The sequence below is a fragment of the Mixophyes fleayi genome, chromosome 2 (genome assembly GCF_038048845.1).
Source record: "Mixophyes fleayi isolate aMixFle1 chromosome 2, aMixFle1.hap1, whole genome shotgun sequence".
Lineage (NCBI taxonomy): Eukaryota > Metazoa > Chordata > Amphibia > Anura > Limnodynastidae > Mixophyes > Mixophyes fleayi.
Genome location: NC_134403.1, coordinates 223,557,842 through 223,573,693, shown reverse-complemented (window position 1 = coordinate 223,573,693; position 15,852 = coordinate 223,557,842). Strand labels below are relative to the sequence as shown.

At 41.6% G+C, this 15,852-nt stretch overlaps 1 protein-coding gene across 1 annotated transcript in view; it reads left to right on the top strand.

Annotated features, from left to right (window-relative positions):
- LOC142138677 (protein 4.1-like) overlaps positions 1 to 15,852 on the top strand; it is a 157,952-nt gene that overhangs the window by 79,237 nt on the left and 62,863 nt on the right. The window contains 5 exon segments of the mRNA XM_075195524.1: positions 1,131 to 1,218; positions 3,066 to 3,218; positions 11,821 to 11,918; positions 12,007 to 12,179; positions 12,764 to 12,877. Coding sequence (XP_075051625.1) covers positions 1,131 to 1,218; positions 3,066 to 3,218; positions 11,821 to 11,918; positions 12,007 to 12,179; positions 12,764 to 12,877 — 626 coding nt within the window.

The window sequence follows — 15,852 nt, the reverse complement described above, 5'->3', positions numbered from 1 at the left end:
TAAACCCCCGAGATCCGATGATGCCACAATGACGTTTTGCCTCGTTTTGGAATCCGAATAGGCGTGAGAGTACCGAGCCAACTCGGCTCGGTACTCGAAACCCCAAAGTTCGGATGGGTTCAGTTTTCACAAAACCGAGCCCACCCATCTCTAGTAATAACACAATATTGGGTAATACAGATAGACAAAGATGTAAAAGTGAGGCCTCGGCTCAAAACTGGAAAAAAGTGTGACTCAGGTACACTCATCAACTATGCACGAAAATATAGGTACTGGGGTGTAGAAAATGGCAGCAGGTGCTCTGGACGAATGAGTCAAACTTTTAAATATTTGTCCGTTATAGTTCGCTGAAGGGCTGGAGAGGGATACAATAATGATTGTCAGCTGGCAACAGTGAAGCATGCTGGTGGTTCCTTGCAAGTTTGGGGCTGCATTTCAGTAAATGGAGTTGGGGATTTGGTCAAGGTTAATGGTTTCCTCAATGCTAAAAAATACAGGCTGGTACTTGTCCATAATGCAATACCATCAGGGAGACGTGTGATTGGCTGTATGTTTGGGGTCTTTGTCCTGCTGCAGAATATATTTGGAGCCAATGTCATTAAGAGCTATCTTCATCGTAAAGAAGAACAAGGAGTCCTGGAAGTGATGATATGGCCCCCACAGAGCCCTGATCTCAACATCATTGAGTCTGTCTGGGATTACATGAAGAGACAGAAAGACTTGAGCAAGCCTACATCCACAGAAGATCTGTGGTTAGTTCTCCAAGATGTTTAGAACAACCTCCCTGCCGAGTTCCTTCAATAACTGTGTGCAAGTGTACCAAGAAAATTTGATGCTATTTTGAAGACAAAGGGTGGTCACGCTAAATATTGATTTAATTTAGATTTCTCTTTGGTTCATTCACTTTGCATTTTGTTAATTGATAAAAAATAAACTATTAACACTTCTATTTTTGAAGGCATTCTGACTGAAGGATTTTCTCCTCACCTGCCTAAAACTATCGCATCATATCACATATCATGTGATAATATATATATATATATATATATATATATATATATATATATATATATTATGTAATACTATAAAATCCCTTTCTCTCAAACTTGCATCTTCTTTATTTTGCTCAGATCAATGACCCCAGCCCAGGCTGACTTGGAGTTTCTAGAAAATGCCAAGAAACTGACTATGTATGGTGTGGATATTCACCAAGCCAAGGTATTACTTTTACGTTAAGCATAAAACGTTCCTGAGGTCTCCATTATAAAAAATTTATTATTATTATTATTATTTATTTATTTTTTAAAGATGACACTTGAATATGCAGTAAAAATTTGTAAAGCCTGTGAAAAACTCAATGTTTTAAATTCACTTTAACTCCTTTGTCACTGAGTCTTTTCACACAACTGTGCTGAGCTTATTTTGGCTGGTCACATTCCAATATCAAGATCAGTAATTTTTTATGCAGTACCCACACAAATCATGCCTCGTTTTTTTAAGGAGAATTTGCATTTTTAGAAAATACCTTTTAGTTTGCTTATACCTTCTGTGACACAGCAAGTACAATCTGTAAGAAAGCATTTTTTCTCTAACTGGCACTAAGAAATACTTTGTGATTCTTGTTTTCACACCAGTCCACCTTTCTAGAAGGGGCAAAAGCAGGATTCTGCGCATAAGTAAAATCTGAAAATGATACTTTAATTTTTGTTTTTGTTATTTTTTAGTGAAACGCATATAATGTGTAGGAGTAATACGGTAGCCTAACAACTCATATCCTGTTTAAAACTAGATAACCTACTGCATTAAATGAGTGTACCCTGTGTTTATTGAAGCAGAATCGTGGAGATAAGAGCATTAGATGCCCCCCATCTCCTGACTTGAAGCTTTCTGTATTGTGTGTTGTCTGGTGATCACTATACATTAACTACTAAGGGGCCACACCATTTGAAAAAGGGGCTTCCCTCTTTCAATTGAGGGTACCTCTGATTTTATTGAAGTCTGGATGAGGGGGTAATTCCTAACCCATCCTTGGACTTCTTAATGATTTATGCAGTGTAGGGGTTATTTTTTGCATATGATCACCATAGAAAAAATTCAGGGGCCACATAATTTGAAAGAAGAGACTCCCCTCTTTTAAACCATGATGACTCTGAGTCTGTGGGTGCCAGGATTGGGTAAATAAGATAAGTGCCTTCCCCAATCTCTGGCTTTTACAGTTGTCTTCCTTCTTGTGCGATGATATCATCAAGCGCTCAGACCCCAAGGTCGCCACCGATAGTAGGTACCTGTGGGAAACTTTTAGAGTAGCTTTTACAGCGAATTTGAATACCACTTTTGAGGTATATACTGAGCGACTCATGCTTTGCAATGAAGGGGTGAAAAGCTAACTAGAGCCAGAAATACTTGGATTAACCCAGCTGCAACCTCATATAAGTTGCTGCTGGCCTTGATATAGTTTACTCAGTTGCCTGGATGCATTGTATATAATTATGTTATTGTATTCATCTTTAGAGTGTTTTTTCGGATTTAAAATTCTGTCCTTTTGCTATAGTATAATTTTATAAAGACCTATTTTAAAAGAAGTGAAATGGTAATATATACTCATAATGTTAGAGTATGGAGCTCCTGTCACCACAGAAACAGAAAATTTGTACTATAAGATATTATAACAAATAATCTCCTGTCCCACATCATTTCCCAAGTAGAGGATCCAGAAGCAAAGACATCTGAAATGCTAAGTGCAACACTAGGCTGCCCTCTGCCTCTCAAGCACCACTGGCTATTCTCCTGCACAGTACTGCTCCTGGTATGTAAAGCAAGTGGGGAATCTTGACAGCGGTGATGCCCAGGAGGCAGGCAGTGCTGTAGACCAGGTTAATTAATAAACATATTAATATTGTCACTGTATGGTTTCATCTTTAATGATTTGCCAGAGGTGGTGTTTTTTTGCTGATCGTTTGACAATTCTGTCCTGCTTTTTGTGTTCAGTGTAATTGAGTGTTACATATTCTATAAAACTTATAGAACTGTTGTATGTGACTGTGCTAACCTACTGTGCATTTCAGGACTTGGAGGGAGTGGACATTAAGCTTGGGGTCTGTTCTGGGGGTCTCATGGTCTTCAAGGAAAATCTGAGGATCAATCGCTTCCCATGGCCAAAAGTCTTGAAAATCTCATATAAAAGAAGTAGCTTTTTTATCAAGATCCGCCCAGGAGAGGTATGAAAGAAACATTGGAGGAATTGTAATATGCACAAGATTTCTGCACAGCTCTCAAATATAATATTATGATGTCAACACTTAAAATGGGATGATAAAATATATAGGAGAAACACAGTAGATGGCCCAAAGCTTGTAATTATTTTTATGGTTTTTTTCTTTTCTATTATTACAGTTTATTTAATACTTTATTATTCAAAAATTACTAATTTCTCTCAAGAAAAATCTAGCAAACAGAATTGACAAAGCAAAAAAAACAACCCCTTTCTCAATACATGGGTCTCCCATAAGAATTTCACATTGAAACGACTGAAGCTCTCAGACACGGGGATTCATTTGAGAAACAAATATGATAGGACTAAAATAGGATAGGACTCAAATACTGTATAAACATGCAGCTTTTCTATAGTATACAATGAAATATTTATAAATGTTTGTTCTTTTATAATAGTTATTGGTAGTTATGTGCTATCTGTACAGAGATCTAGCTTTTGAATTCTAAAAATAAACATTGCCAAGGACTGCAAAAGACAGACTTTTTTATGCAAGGCTGTAGATTAAACCAAAAGCATCTCTCTAAAATACCTTTTGGTTTCTTGATTTACCAATCATCATCATTTATTTACAAAACACCAAAATTTGATATAACAAATCGCAGCTAAAACAGTCGTGCATAAAGGCAGAATAAGTACATACGACACTGATGATAAAAGTGCAGATGTGAGAGCCCTGCTTGTGATCTTCATTATTTCACGTTTCATATTGAATTCTAGAGAAATTTTGAGGGATAATGAAACAACTAAAGTGACTATCGAGCATCTCCTCTGTTGTTGAGAGATGAGCAAACGGGAGAGATGCACATAGACTTCTTAATCAAACAGATAATAAAACGTAAGGGAGAAAAGAGGATGTTATACTCCCTTTAAATCCATTTCTCTGAGTCCATCTGGGGGACACTGCTTACCATGAGGTTTTATGAGGAATCTTGGAGTAGGCACTCAAATAGTTAGCTTTCGAGTTGACAGGCTATATCCCCTCTGCAACCCTGTGTGAACTTCACTGTGTAATACAAAAGCCCGAAGGAAAGGAACCACAACACCAAAAGAATAACCACAGAAGAGCTGAAAGGAGTGAACGCAGTGTACCCCCGATGGATTCAGAGAAATTGATTTAATGTGAGTATAAAATCCTCTTTTCTCTTACCTCCACCTGGGGGACTCTGCTTACCATGAGGACGTACCAAAGCAGCCCCCTAAGGGAGGGACCTCTCTGACAGTCCGGTCCGCAACACTGTGCCGCTGAAACTGGCGTCCAGGGATGCAAACACATTAAATTGATAAAACCTAGTGAAGGTATGGACAGAGGAACAGGTGGCTGCCTGGCAGAGTTGATCCGCTGAGACCCTGTTATGCGCAGCCCAAGAAGCCCCCACTGAGCTGGTGGAATGGTCGGCAATACGACTAGGCGCAGGACGATCGGAATTGACGTAAGCCTGCTTGATTGTGGACGTAACCCACCTAGCGATGGTCTGCTTAGGTGCCGGCCAACCCTGCTCTGTTGAACCCATTGGTTGAAAGGGGGACCTATGAAGCATAGTCTGAACCAAGTTTTGGTCCCAGGGAGCTGTATGTATAACATAAGGGGGCTGTATATGCAGGACCCCTTGAAGGAAGGTTCTTACTTCCGGAATATCAGCTATTTTCAGTTGGAAAAAGATAGATAAGGCAACACCTCGACCTTTATGGACCCAAGTCACAGACCTGTGTCCAAGCTATCGCGGAGAAAGGCTAGGATATTGGAAAGATGAAAACAAGTTGAGTGGCAAAGTCTTCGTTCGCACCACTTAATGCAGGTATGCCACACTCTGTAATAAATGCGGGTTGAGGTCTGTTTCCTGGTTCGCAGCATGGTGTCTACCACTCTGGAGGAAAGCCCTCTGGACCGCCAGAGTTTGGCCTCAAAGATCATGCCATCAAAACACCCAGAGGTAGATGCTGGTAAAGAATCACGCCCTGCCATAACAGGTTGCCTCAACTGAGCAGAAACCTTCTTGAAACTGTTACCCTGCTTAGAATGTCTGTTGACCCAATGTGTCGGTGTCAATCGGCAACCCTCAGGCTCACCAGAAGCTAGCATAAATCTTAGTGAGGTGCCTGCTGCCAGGAAGATGGATTTAAGAAAACCTTCCACCCTGCGGTCAGTGGCTTCAGGGAATGCTGCAGAACCAGGCACTGGAAGAGTAGTATGGCGGGCCAGCCTTGCCACTGGCATATCCACCTTTTTAACCTGTTCCCAGCGGGCCGTTTCTAACGCCTGCAGGGGATAAAGGACTGGAAATCTGCAAGATATAGCAAACTTACGATCTGGCTGCTTCCAAAATGACTCGGCTATCTCTGTAAGTTCCACCGATGCCGGAAAACAGACAACATGACATTTCCTGCGCTTAAAGCGGTCTAGGTCTGACAAAGGTTCCTCTAGATCCAGTAGATTCAATGTCTGGTGAACTGCCGGTACCATATCCTCAGTGCCCTGACTCCCTGAGGTTTCAGCCATATCCTCCCACCAGGGGAGATATAAATCCTCAGGAAGCTCACCTTCCTCCACCGAAGAAGACTCTCCTGAATCAGAAAGTGCGAGAATGAGTAGACCTATGACGCTTGCAGCGTCTTGCTTGGATTCTGGAAGTGTTAAGAAACCGATTTTACCGTCCAGGCCTTAACGAAGGACTTGGACCATGCAGGCTCTCCCTGAGAGGGGCCTCTGAAGGAGGAGGCGAATGCCTGACCAACAAGGCTCAGGTTCACATCCTGCCTGCAACTGGTGGCAATGGTGCAGCAGACGTGGCTAAAGGGGCGGGAGCGAGCGCTGGGATCTCTAACGGACGAGCAAGCATTTAAATCAGTGCCGACACTGACTGTGCCAGTGTGACTGCCCACGCCAGTTCCTCCAACTGCTGTGGAGGAGAAACCTGGGCCTGTTCACTCCAGGCCCCCGCAACACAGTCCGCACAAACCACCCCTGTGTCTGACTGTCCACTAGGAAGCTTTACTTAACATTTGGAGCAGGTGTAATATTTAGTCCAGAGTCGCTTACCGTTGTCGTCTGACATTGTTATATAAAACAAGGTAATACTTTCCCCCTATTACCATCCACCTGTTTAGTATAGATGCAGAAGGTAACAGCTCAAATAGAAAAGAAAACTAAAAATAACATTCTAGAGCATACTGTTCCATCTGTGAGTTACCACACAGTACCTTCTAAAAACATTATATAGATAAAAATAGATAGCTAGATATAGAGAGAGGTGTGTATAGAGAGAGAGAAGTGTGTGTGTGTGTGTGTATGTATCTATTATATAAAAGCCTAGCGGCGTGTGTTAGTGTGTGTGTGGGGAAAAACTACCCGGTGACAGAGTGCTCAAGCTGCAGCGCCACTTGCTGGGCGAAGTTATATACTACACTGACCTACTAAATTCTTAGCATTATTTAATATATAAAAGCCTAGTGGCGTGTGTGTGTGGCGATGAAGATGACAAGAACCTTTTTAACACCTTAAGTAGCTTGATTTGACGAGAATGCATGAGAATCATGCACGGGCTAACGTGTGTGTATGTATGTATGTATATATATATATATATATATATATATATATATATATATATATATATATATATATATAGTGAGAGTGATGTGGTGTATATGTGTATGTATGTGTATGTATGTGTGTATGTGTATATATATATATATATATATATATAATATATAATATATACACACAGTCAAGTCCATAAATATTGGGACATCGACACAATTCTCATATTTTGAGCTCTATACACCACCACAATGAATTTGAAATGAAACAATCAAGATGTGCTTTCACTGCAGACTTTCAGCTTTAATTTGAGGGTATTTACATCCAAATCAGGTGAGCAGTGTAGGAATTGCAACGGTTTCTATATGTGCCTCCCACTTTTTAAGGGACCAAAAGTAATGAGGCAAACTAAACAATCCTACATCAAACTTTCACTTTTATGTTGCAAATCCTTTGCAGTCAATTACAGCCTGAAGTCTGGAACGCATAGAGATCACCAGACGCTGGGTTTCATCCCTGATGATGCTCTGCCAGGCCTCTACTGCAAATGTCTTAAGTTCCTGCTTGTTCTTGGGGCATTTTCCCTTCAGTTTTGTCTTCAAGTGAAATGCATCCTCAATTGGATTGAGGTCAGGTGATTGACTTGGCCATTGCATAACATTCCTCTTGTTAGCCTTAAAAAACTCTTCGGTTACTTTTGCAGTATGCTTTGGGTCATTGTCCATCTGCACTGTGAAGTGCCGTCCAATGAGTTCTGAAGCATTTGATTGAATATGAGCAGATAATATTGCCCGAAACACTTCAGAATTCATCCTGCTGCTTTTGTCAGCAGTCACATCATCAATAAATACAAGGGAACCAGTTCCATTGGCAGCCATACATGCCCACGCCATGACATTACCACCACCATGCTTCACTGATGAGGTGGTATGTTTTGGATCATGAGCAGTTCCTTTCCTTCTCCATACTCTTCTCTTCCCATCACTCTGGTACAAGTTGATCTTTGTCTCATCTGTCCATAGGATGTTGTTCCAAAACTGTAATGGCTTTTTTAGATGTTGTTTGCCAAACTCTAATCTGGTCTTCCTGTTTTTTTTAGCTCACAAGTGGTTTACATCTTGTGGTGAACCCTCTATATTCACTCTTGTGAAGTCTCCTCTTGATTGTTGACTTTGACACATGTACACCTACCTCCTGGAGAGTGTTCTTGATTTGGCCAACTGTTGTGAAGGGGTTTTTCTTCACCAAGGAAAAAAATTCTTCTGTCATCCACCACAGTTGTTTTCTTCCACCACAGTTGTTTTCTGTGGTCTTCTGGGTCTTTTGGTGTTGCTGAGCTCTCCGGTGCGTTCTTTCTGTTGTTCCAAACAGTTGATTTGGCCACACCTAATGTTTTTGCTATGTCTCTGATGGGTTTGTTTTGATTTTTCAAGCCTAGTGATGGCTTGCTTCACTGATAGTGACAGCTCTTTGGATCTCATATTGAGAGTCGACAGCAACATTCCAAATGCAAATGTCACACCTAGAATCAACTCCAGACCTTTTACCTGCTTAATTGATGAAATTGAAGATTAGTTCAAAAGATTAGTTCATTTCACTCATTTGACTCAGTAGTTCATTTATTTAGCTCATTTACTTCATTTGGCTCATTTCACTCATTAGACTCCGTAGTTCATTAGACCCCGTAGTTCATTTGACTTCGTAGTTCATTTGACTTCGTAGTTCATTTGACTCATTTAGTTCATTTAGCTCAGTTAGTTCAGTTGGATCACTGGCCCTGGAACAATGCTGAGAGAAGTGATTGGAGACATAGATCTAGTCTATTACACATACTGCAGGCATATCTACTACTACCTCATTAGATGAGTTATAGTCCTGTTAAAATGTTCCGATAATTTTAATATGTCACATCATTTTTAAGGGCAATCACTTATACAAAAACTAGTAGTGACATGTTGAGCTCTGCAAAGTTAGTTACATTTTCATTATTATTTATTGCTTCCATAATATGCAACTGAAAAAGACCGAAAACAGGCATCACGTCACTGGGGGCGGGGCCAAAATGGCGCAATTCATGAAGCCCTGCACCTACGCCCGTTCCCCGCTCCAGGAACTCCCAGACGTAACCAACATAATGTTGGCAATTATGACTAATTAGCTTCTGTCATTTATCTAGAAGAGTTTATAAAATGGCAGAAAATGATTAGTTTCTATGGGCAATGTTTCCACTTTATCTCTCTTGAAGGTTTAATACATCTCCCCTGTATATATGTTGCAGTAAACAGAATTATAGTATATAGCATGGAGCACTCAGCAGTGCAGTGTGTCTTGAGCTGACAGGGAAGGGAATGTATCCTGTGACTCATGAGCTAAATTATTGAAATGATTCAGATGAGTGAAAAGAGTCAGATGAGGGAAAAGAGTCAGATGAGTGAAAAGAGTCAGAGTCAAATGAACTATTGAACTCCTGAGCGAGGAGAATGACTCATGACTCATAAAATTCAGTGATCAGCTCCAGAGTCTCACACAATGTCTGAGCACAGCAGTGCCACCTTTGGTAATTTAGAGGTACTGACTCATGAGTATTAAATGAGAGAGCTGAATAGAAACAAAAGAGTCAGTGTGAATGAGACAGTGAGTGAGGCTGCTGGAGTTGCTCTGCTTTATGTCTAACTCCTCCCACTTGTTTTAGTTCCTGGTGAACTAATCTTTGCCAGTGCTGTAAACTAAATGAATTGGTTCACTTTGAAGATTAGTTCATTTGAACTAATCATTTGTGAACTACCCATCACTAGGAGGAACATTTGAACCCATTGTTACACTATAATGGTTCTTTCTTAATTATTACAAACAATACTACACTATTATGGCGCCCTCTCCCATGTGCTTATTTTCCAAGATTGATTCCAGATTCACCATCTGTTGTGGGAATTGGCAGCCACCTGAAAATAGGCCAGTGTTTAAAGAGAACAAATTGTTGGACTTTTATTGATCAGTACTGGGTTACGCGCCCCTTTCTTATCTGTTTGTATATATATATATATATATATACACAAGTTAACCCGTGCATGATACTCATGCATTTTTTTGTCAAATAATGTCAGTATACCAAATTTCAGGTCATTCGGATGAGCCCTTTCTGAGAAAATAGTTTTTTCCACAGACACACACACACACTAACACACGCCGCTACACATGCAGGGGCGGATCACGAAAATGAGTTTGACCCCTCAACTCTTCAATAATGTCAGTATACCAAATTTCAGCCCTTTTTGAGGTTTTTTTTCCACACACACTAAGAATTTAGTAGGTCAGTTAACCCGTGCATGATACTCATGCATTCTAGTCAAATCAAGCTACTTAAGGTGTTAAAAACTCCCCACTGTCACCCCCGGCAACCACCAACCACTCCCAACTGTCACTTCTTCAAGAAATATATAGGTCAGTGTATAACTCTGCCCAGCAGGTGGCGCTGCAACTTGTTTTTTTTTTTTTCACACACACACATACACAGACAGACTAACACACGCCACTAGACATTTATATTATAGATATATGATATTATATAGAGAGAGAGAGGGAAATATATATATTATAGAGAGAGAGATATATCTATATAATATACATATAGAGATATAGATATATATATGAGAGAGCGAGAGATATTTCACATGCACATATGTCCCAGCATATACGCTATATTTTAACAAATCTAGGCACAAAATGTTTTTATGTGGCACAATGTTTACTCCGAACAATAGCATACATATATCCACTGTGAATCTTTTCCCTTGTCTGACATATAACAAGGTAATGATTTTCCCCTATCACCTGTCTAGCAATAGAGGCAGAATGTAGCAGCCACACCAAGGAAAAATTGGGAGAAGGTGTGCGCTTTTTTTTCTTTCTCTTTTTTCAGGTATGGAAAGAAAAATGACTTGGATGATACTGTTTTGTCTATGACATACACCTAGGTACAAAGTTTGTTTATGTGGCACAATGTTTACTTCAAACAGCATACATATATCCACTATAACAATACTGTGTACAGTGTGAAAAAAATGATAGAAAAGGGTATGTAGCCATCCTGTTGGCCAAGAACCGGTTCAAACGATAGGATTGGGGCCTGTCTCTGGACTGAAGCCTTTTCTCCAGTCTTTTCGGTGTAGATAGGTATTTATTTATTGTATTTTCTTTTCAATTGCTCCCTCCCCTCCTCGGCAGCCTGAGCATACTGGTCAAATGTGTGCTTTTGTTAGCATAACCCTGCTAGTCTCTTATCTTTAGCTATAGGTTTCCACTAGCAGCTGCTCTGTTTTTGTTCTGAGCCAAGTGCCTCCCTCCATTGCAGCAGGGACTTGGTATATTCCAAAATGGCACCCAACACACAGACACGGTGCTCATTTCCGGAAGTCAGCGCTGGTGTCTGAATGGCCCAGGGTAACAGCAGTCTCCTTAGTCGGTGCTGTTACCAGAAACATCCCTGCAGAAGCCTCCTCTTGTCCGTGGCTGATGTTCTCCGGTATATCAAGCTGCAAAACCTACATAAGCTGTGTATATGCTGCCTATAGCACATACACCTTCTAAAAAGGTAATAAGTAATGTTGAAAAGAAAATGGCTGCAGAGCAGCCCGCCAGAGGTCCTCCTACTCCTCTTGCAATCAAACATACACTGAAGTTCACATGGGATTGCAGAGGGAATATAGCCTGTCTGCAGGAAAATTAACAATTTAAGTGCCTACTCCAAGTTCCCTCATACAACCCCATGGTAAGCAGGGTTCCCCAGATGTAGGTAAGTGAAAGTAGATTGTTCTTTACTTCCATCTCAAGGTCACAATCTTTGTGCATCCATTTCCCCTCTGTTCACCTTTTAAAAAGAATAGAACGAAGGAAAAGTGAATGAAAAAAGAGGTATCTTGTACATATTTGTTTCATCTAGCTATTATTATAAATTATATTTATATACTTTTGTATGCCAAGTATTAAGTAAATGATCTTCCTTTTGTGGTAGCAGGAGCAGTATGAAAGTACAATAGGGTTTAAATTGCCAAGTTACCGAGCTGCAAAGAAACTTTGGAAGGTCTGCGTTGAGCATCACACCTTTTTCAGGTAAGTTCCTTTTCACCCAGATAATTTTCTTTTTATTTTGCAATTTTTTTTTTATACTCAACAAACCCCATATTATTTTGCTTTCTAGGTTGACATCTACAGAGTCCATCCCTAAACACAGGTTTCTGTCATTAGGCTCCAAATTCCGTTACAGTGGACGCACACAGGCTCAGACAAGGCATGCCAGTGCACTCATTGATAGGCCTGCCCCCCAATTTGAGCGAACTGCCAGCAAACGAGCAACCCGCAGCCTAGATGGAGGTGGGTGTAAACTACCTCTTTCTTAATGCAGGATTAAGTTGAACTTGATCACCTATTTTGTGCAGCAGATCTTATTTTTCGGGATTTCCTCCCTTTGGAGACAAATTAATATGATTTGGGGCCCTGAAAATGATTGGATCTCAAAACTAACATGTTTTCTAGGCTCAGTGTACTTTTACTCTAGGGTACGTTTATCTACTGTATGATGTCAGGCCTACTTAGAAGTTACTTTAAAAGTATCATAGTAGAATTGAATTGTATTAAGTTAGTAGTTCAACATAATTGTATTATATTTTTTAATACTTAATGGCATCTAATCTGTATAATCCATGCAGTGAGAAGGTAGTATTAAAGACATGTTTTGTTTTTTACTCACAACACTTCAACAAACGCTTTGTGTATATATAGGCATGTAGGACAATATATCTAACATATGTCTAGAATATTACATACCAAACTATCAGTAAATATCCTTTGACTGTTTTTCTCTACAGTTCCTTCCTGCTTATCTTTTAACTCTACTATAGACTAGCTGTAGTGTTTGAAATTTTTGAGATTCATATTCTTGCAAATCTTTGCCTTAGTGAAAAAAGGGTATGCCTCCTATGAGTTCAGTGCTCTAGAAGAGGATAATGACGTTGAAGTGATTGAGTTAGAGGAGCCAATTCGTACTGTACCAGCAACCGTACCTCCCAAAGGTATAACCAGCAGCCTCTGTGGAGTCTGCAGCCTGCATATGCCGCTTCTTTCTTTTTCGCCCTCTACAGCTTTCTGCCATTTCTCAATGCAAATGACTGCAGCATACTGCTAAACTTTGGCTAAAATATTTGTCTGTGTTCTTTCAGATAACAATTTTTTGAGGCAGTTGAAAAGATTTGTTTAACATCTTCTTTACCTTTTAGTGAAAATGTTTGTGGTATTTAATGTCACATAACATATTTAAAAACAGATACAAAGTTGTGACAATTGTACAAGGACATTTTTAAAGAACTATGGAGTGAGTTTTCTCCTAGCACTACTGTTTCATCCCCATCCCTTAGTCCAAAAATGTATTGGTAGTTGGTTTCTGTCAACATGGACCCTAGTGTGTGTGTGTTATCTGGAATTTAAACTGTAATCTACAATGGGGCAGGGACTAGTGTAAATGACTACATATTCTCTGTACAGCTCTATGTTTGACCCTTTATAAATAAACAGTAATAATAACTTGTAACCACAGAAAATTTCTAGATTCATACTCATCATCAACATTATAAAAGTAGTTTGTCATCTACCAAGCCAATTGGGGAAACCACTGAAAACTAAAAATTTAGTATAAGGGTGGAATTAGGTGAGATTTGTTAAACAAGAAAATGTCACATACACGTGCTTCTTTTGTACGGCAGGTTTTGCAATCCCTCTAATGTTCCTTAGCAAGAGATCCTTAGCAGAGTTGTTACTGAACCTCCCCCAAATTCCCATTTGTGAACCATGGACTGCACTGATTGTTTCCATGGTGATGGATATGCCTAGCCTGGAGGTTCCCAAAGTGTGCGCCGCGGCTCCCAGGGGTTACAGCGGGGCAGACAGAGGAGTGTGACAGCGAGGCGGACAGCGGGGCAGACAGAGAAGTGTGACAGCGGGGCAGACAGAGGAATGTGACAGCGGGGCAGACAGAGGAGTGTGACAGCGGGGCAGACAGAGGAGTGTGACAGCGGGGCAGACAGAGGAGTGAGAGGTAGTGTGACAGAGGGGGGACATCGTGAGAGGGGCAGTGGAGGGGGACACAGCGTGACAGGGGCAGAGGAGGAGGACAGCGTGAGAGGGGCAGTGGAGGGGGACACAGCGTGAGAGGGGCAGTGGAGGGGGACACTGCGTGAGAGGGGCAGTGGAGGGGGACACAGCGTGAGGGGGCAGTGGAGGGGGACACAGCGTGAGAGGGGCAGGGGAGGGGGACACAGCATGAGAGGGGCAGGGGAGGGGGACACAGCATGAGAGGGGCAGAGGAGGGGGACAGCGTGAGAGAGGGCAGAGGGGGAGACAGCGTGAGAGAGGGCAGAGGAGGGAGACAGCGTGAGAGAGGGCAGAGGAGGGAGACAGCGTGAGAGAGGGCAGAGGAGGGGGGGACATCGTGAGAGAGGGCAGAGGAGGGGGGACATCGTGGGAGAGGGCAGAGGAGGGGGGACAGCGTGAGAGGGGCAGAGGAGGAGGACAGCGTGAGAGGGGCAGTGGAGGGGGACATGGAGGGGGACACAGCGTGAGAGGGGCAGTGGAGGGGGACACAGCGTGAGAGGGGCAGTGGAGGGGGACACAGCGTGAGAGGGGCAGTGGAGGGGGACACAGCGTGAGAGGGGCAGAGGAGGGGGACACAGCGTGAGAGGGGCAGTGGAGGGGGACACAGCGTGAGAGGGGCAGTGGAGGGGGACACAGCGTGAGAGGGGCAGAGGAGGGGGACACAGCGTGAGAGGGGCAGAGGGGGAGACAGCGTGATAGAGGGCAGAGGAGGGGACAGTGTAACAGAGTGCAGAGGAGGGGGGACAGCGTGACAGAGGGGGCAGTGTGTCTGGATGCAGAGGGGGCAGTGTGTCTGGATGCAGAGGGGGCAGAGTGTCTGGATGCAGAGGGGGCATTTTTGCATACAACTAAATAAGTATTTCTGTCCTGACCTAAATACTTATTACATTTTTTTTGACCCAACTACTTCTAAAACAGGACTGCTCAATAATTATTTTGGAGGGGTGCCTTGAAAAAATTTGGAGACTCTAAGGGTGCCGCGAACTGCAAAAGTTTGGGAACCACTGGCCTAGCCTAAACATTTTGCAAGAGTTTCCAAGAATGTGAATGCCATGGGTTTTAACCCACCACACTGTCATCCAAAATATATATAAAATCACTTCCATTGCTACCTTGATAATCACCTCTTCAGTGCCACAGTATTTGAAACTGCATGGACCAGCTGCTATTATAATGTAATAGCTATATACTGTAATTATACTGTAATAACATATGCTTTGTGGAACTCTCATGATGCCCACCTCATATAACAGAAGCCTTATCCTTCCACCTTAGATACCAACCCCAAGTGCCTGTTACGTCTGTAGTGTTGTAGAAAATAAAGATTCTCTGATGTGATCGCTGTGATTCCAAAGCACTTAGTTTTTGTTCGCAAAGTATTACAAGGCAAGTTTGGCATGCATACACTTGCACTGTTAGCACTAACACAACCTTCTATCAGAACACTCTGGTTTCCAAAGCCAGAGGTTCATAATTTATACACTGTGCAGTTGTAAAAAGCAGTAACATCACAAAAATACCCAGTTACTGTATTAAGCTCCGCATTCATAGGTGGATGGGTCATGACTTCTCAAGAACTAGACGTGCTATTGGTTTATTCCTTACTGGAATAAAGAGAGGGAAATATATAGAGAGAGTGAAAAATATATATATATATATATATATATATATATATATATATATATATGAGAGGGATATATATATATATATATATATATATATATATATAGAGAGAGAGAGAGAGAGAGAGAGAGAGAGAGAGAGAGGGAGCTCAGAGGTTTAGTTATGTGTATGAAGCGGCCCAGAATTCGGCATCCATGTCTTCTTCTATTTCGGCTACAGCTAGCAGCCAGAATAACTCTATGGTTGAGGTCTTGGGATGCGGATGTGAAATCTAAGA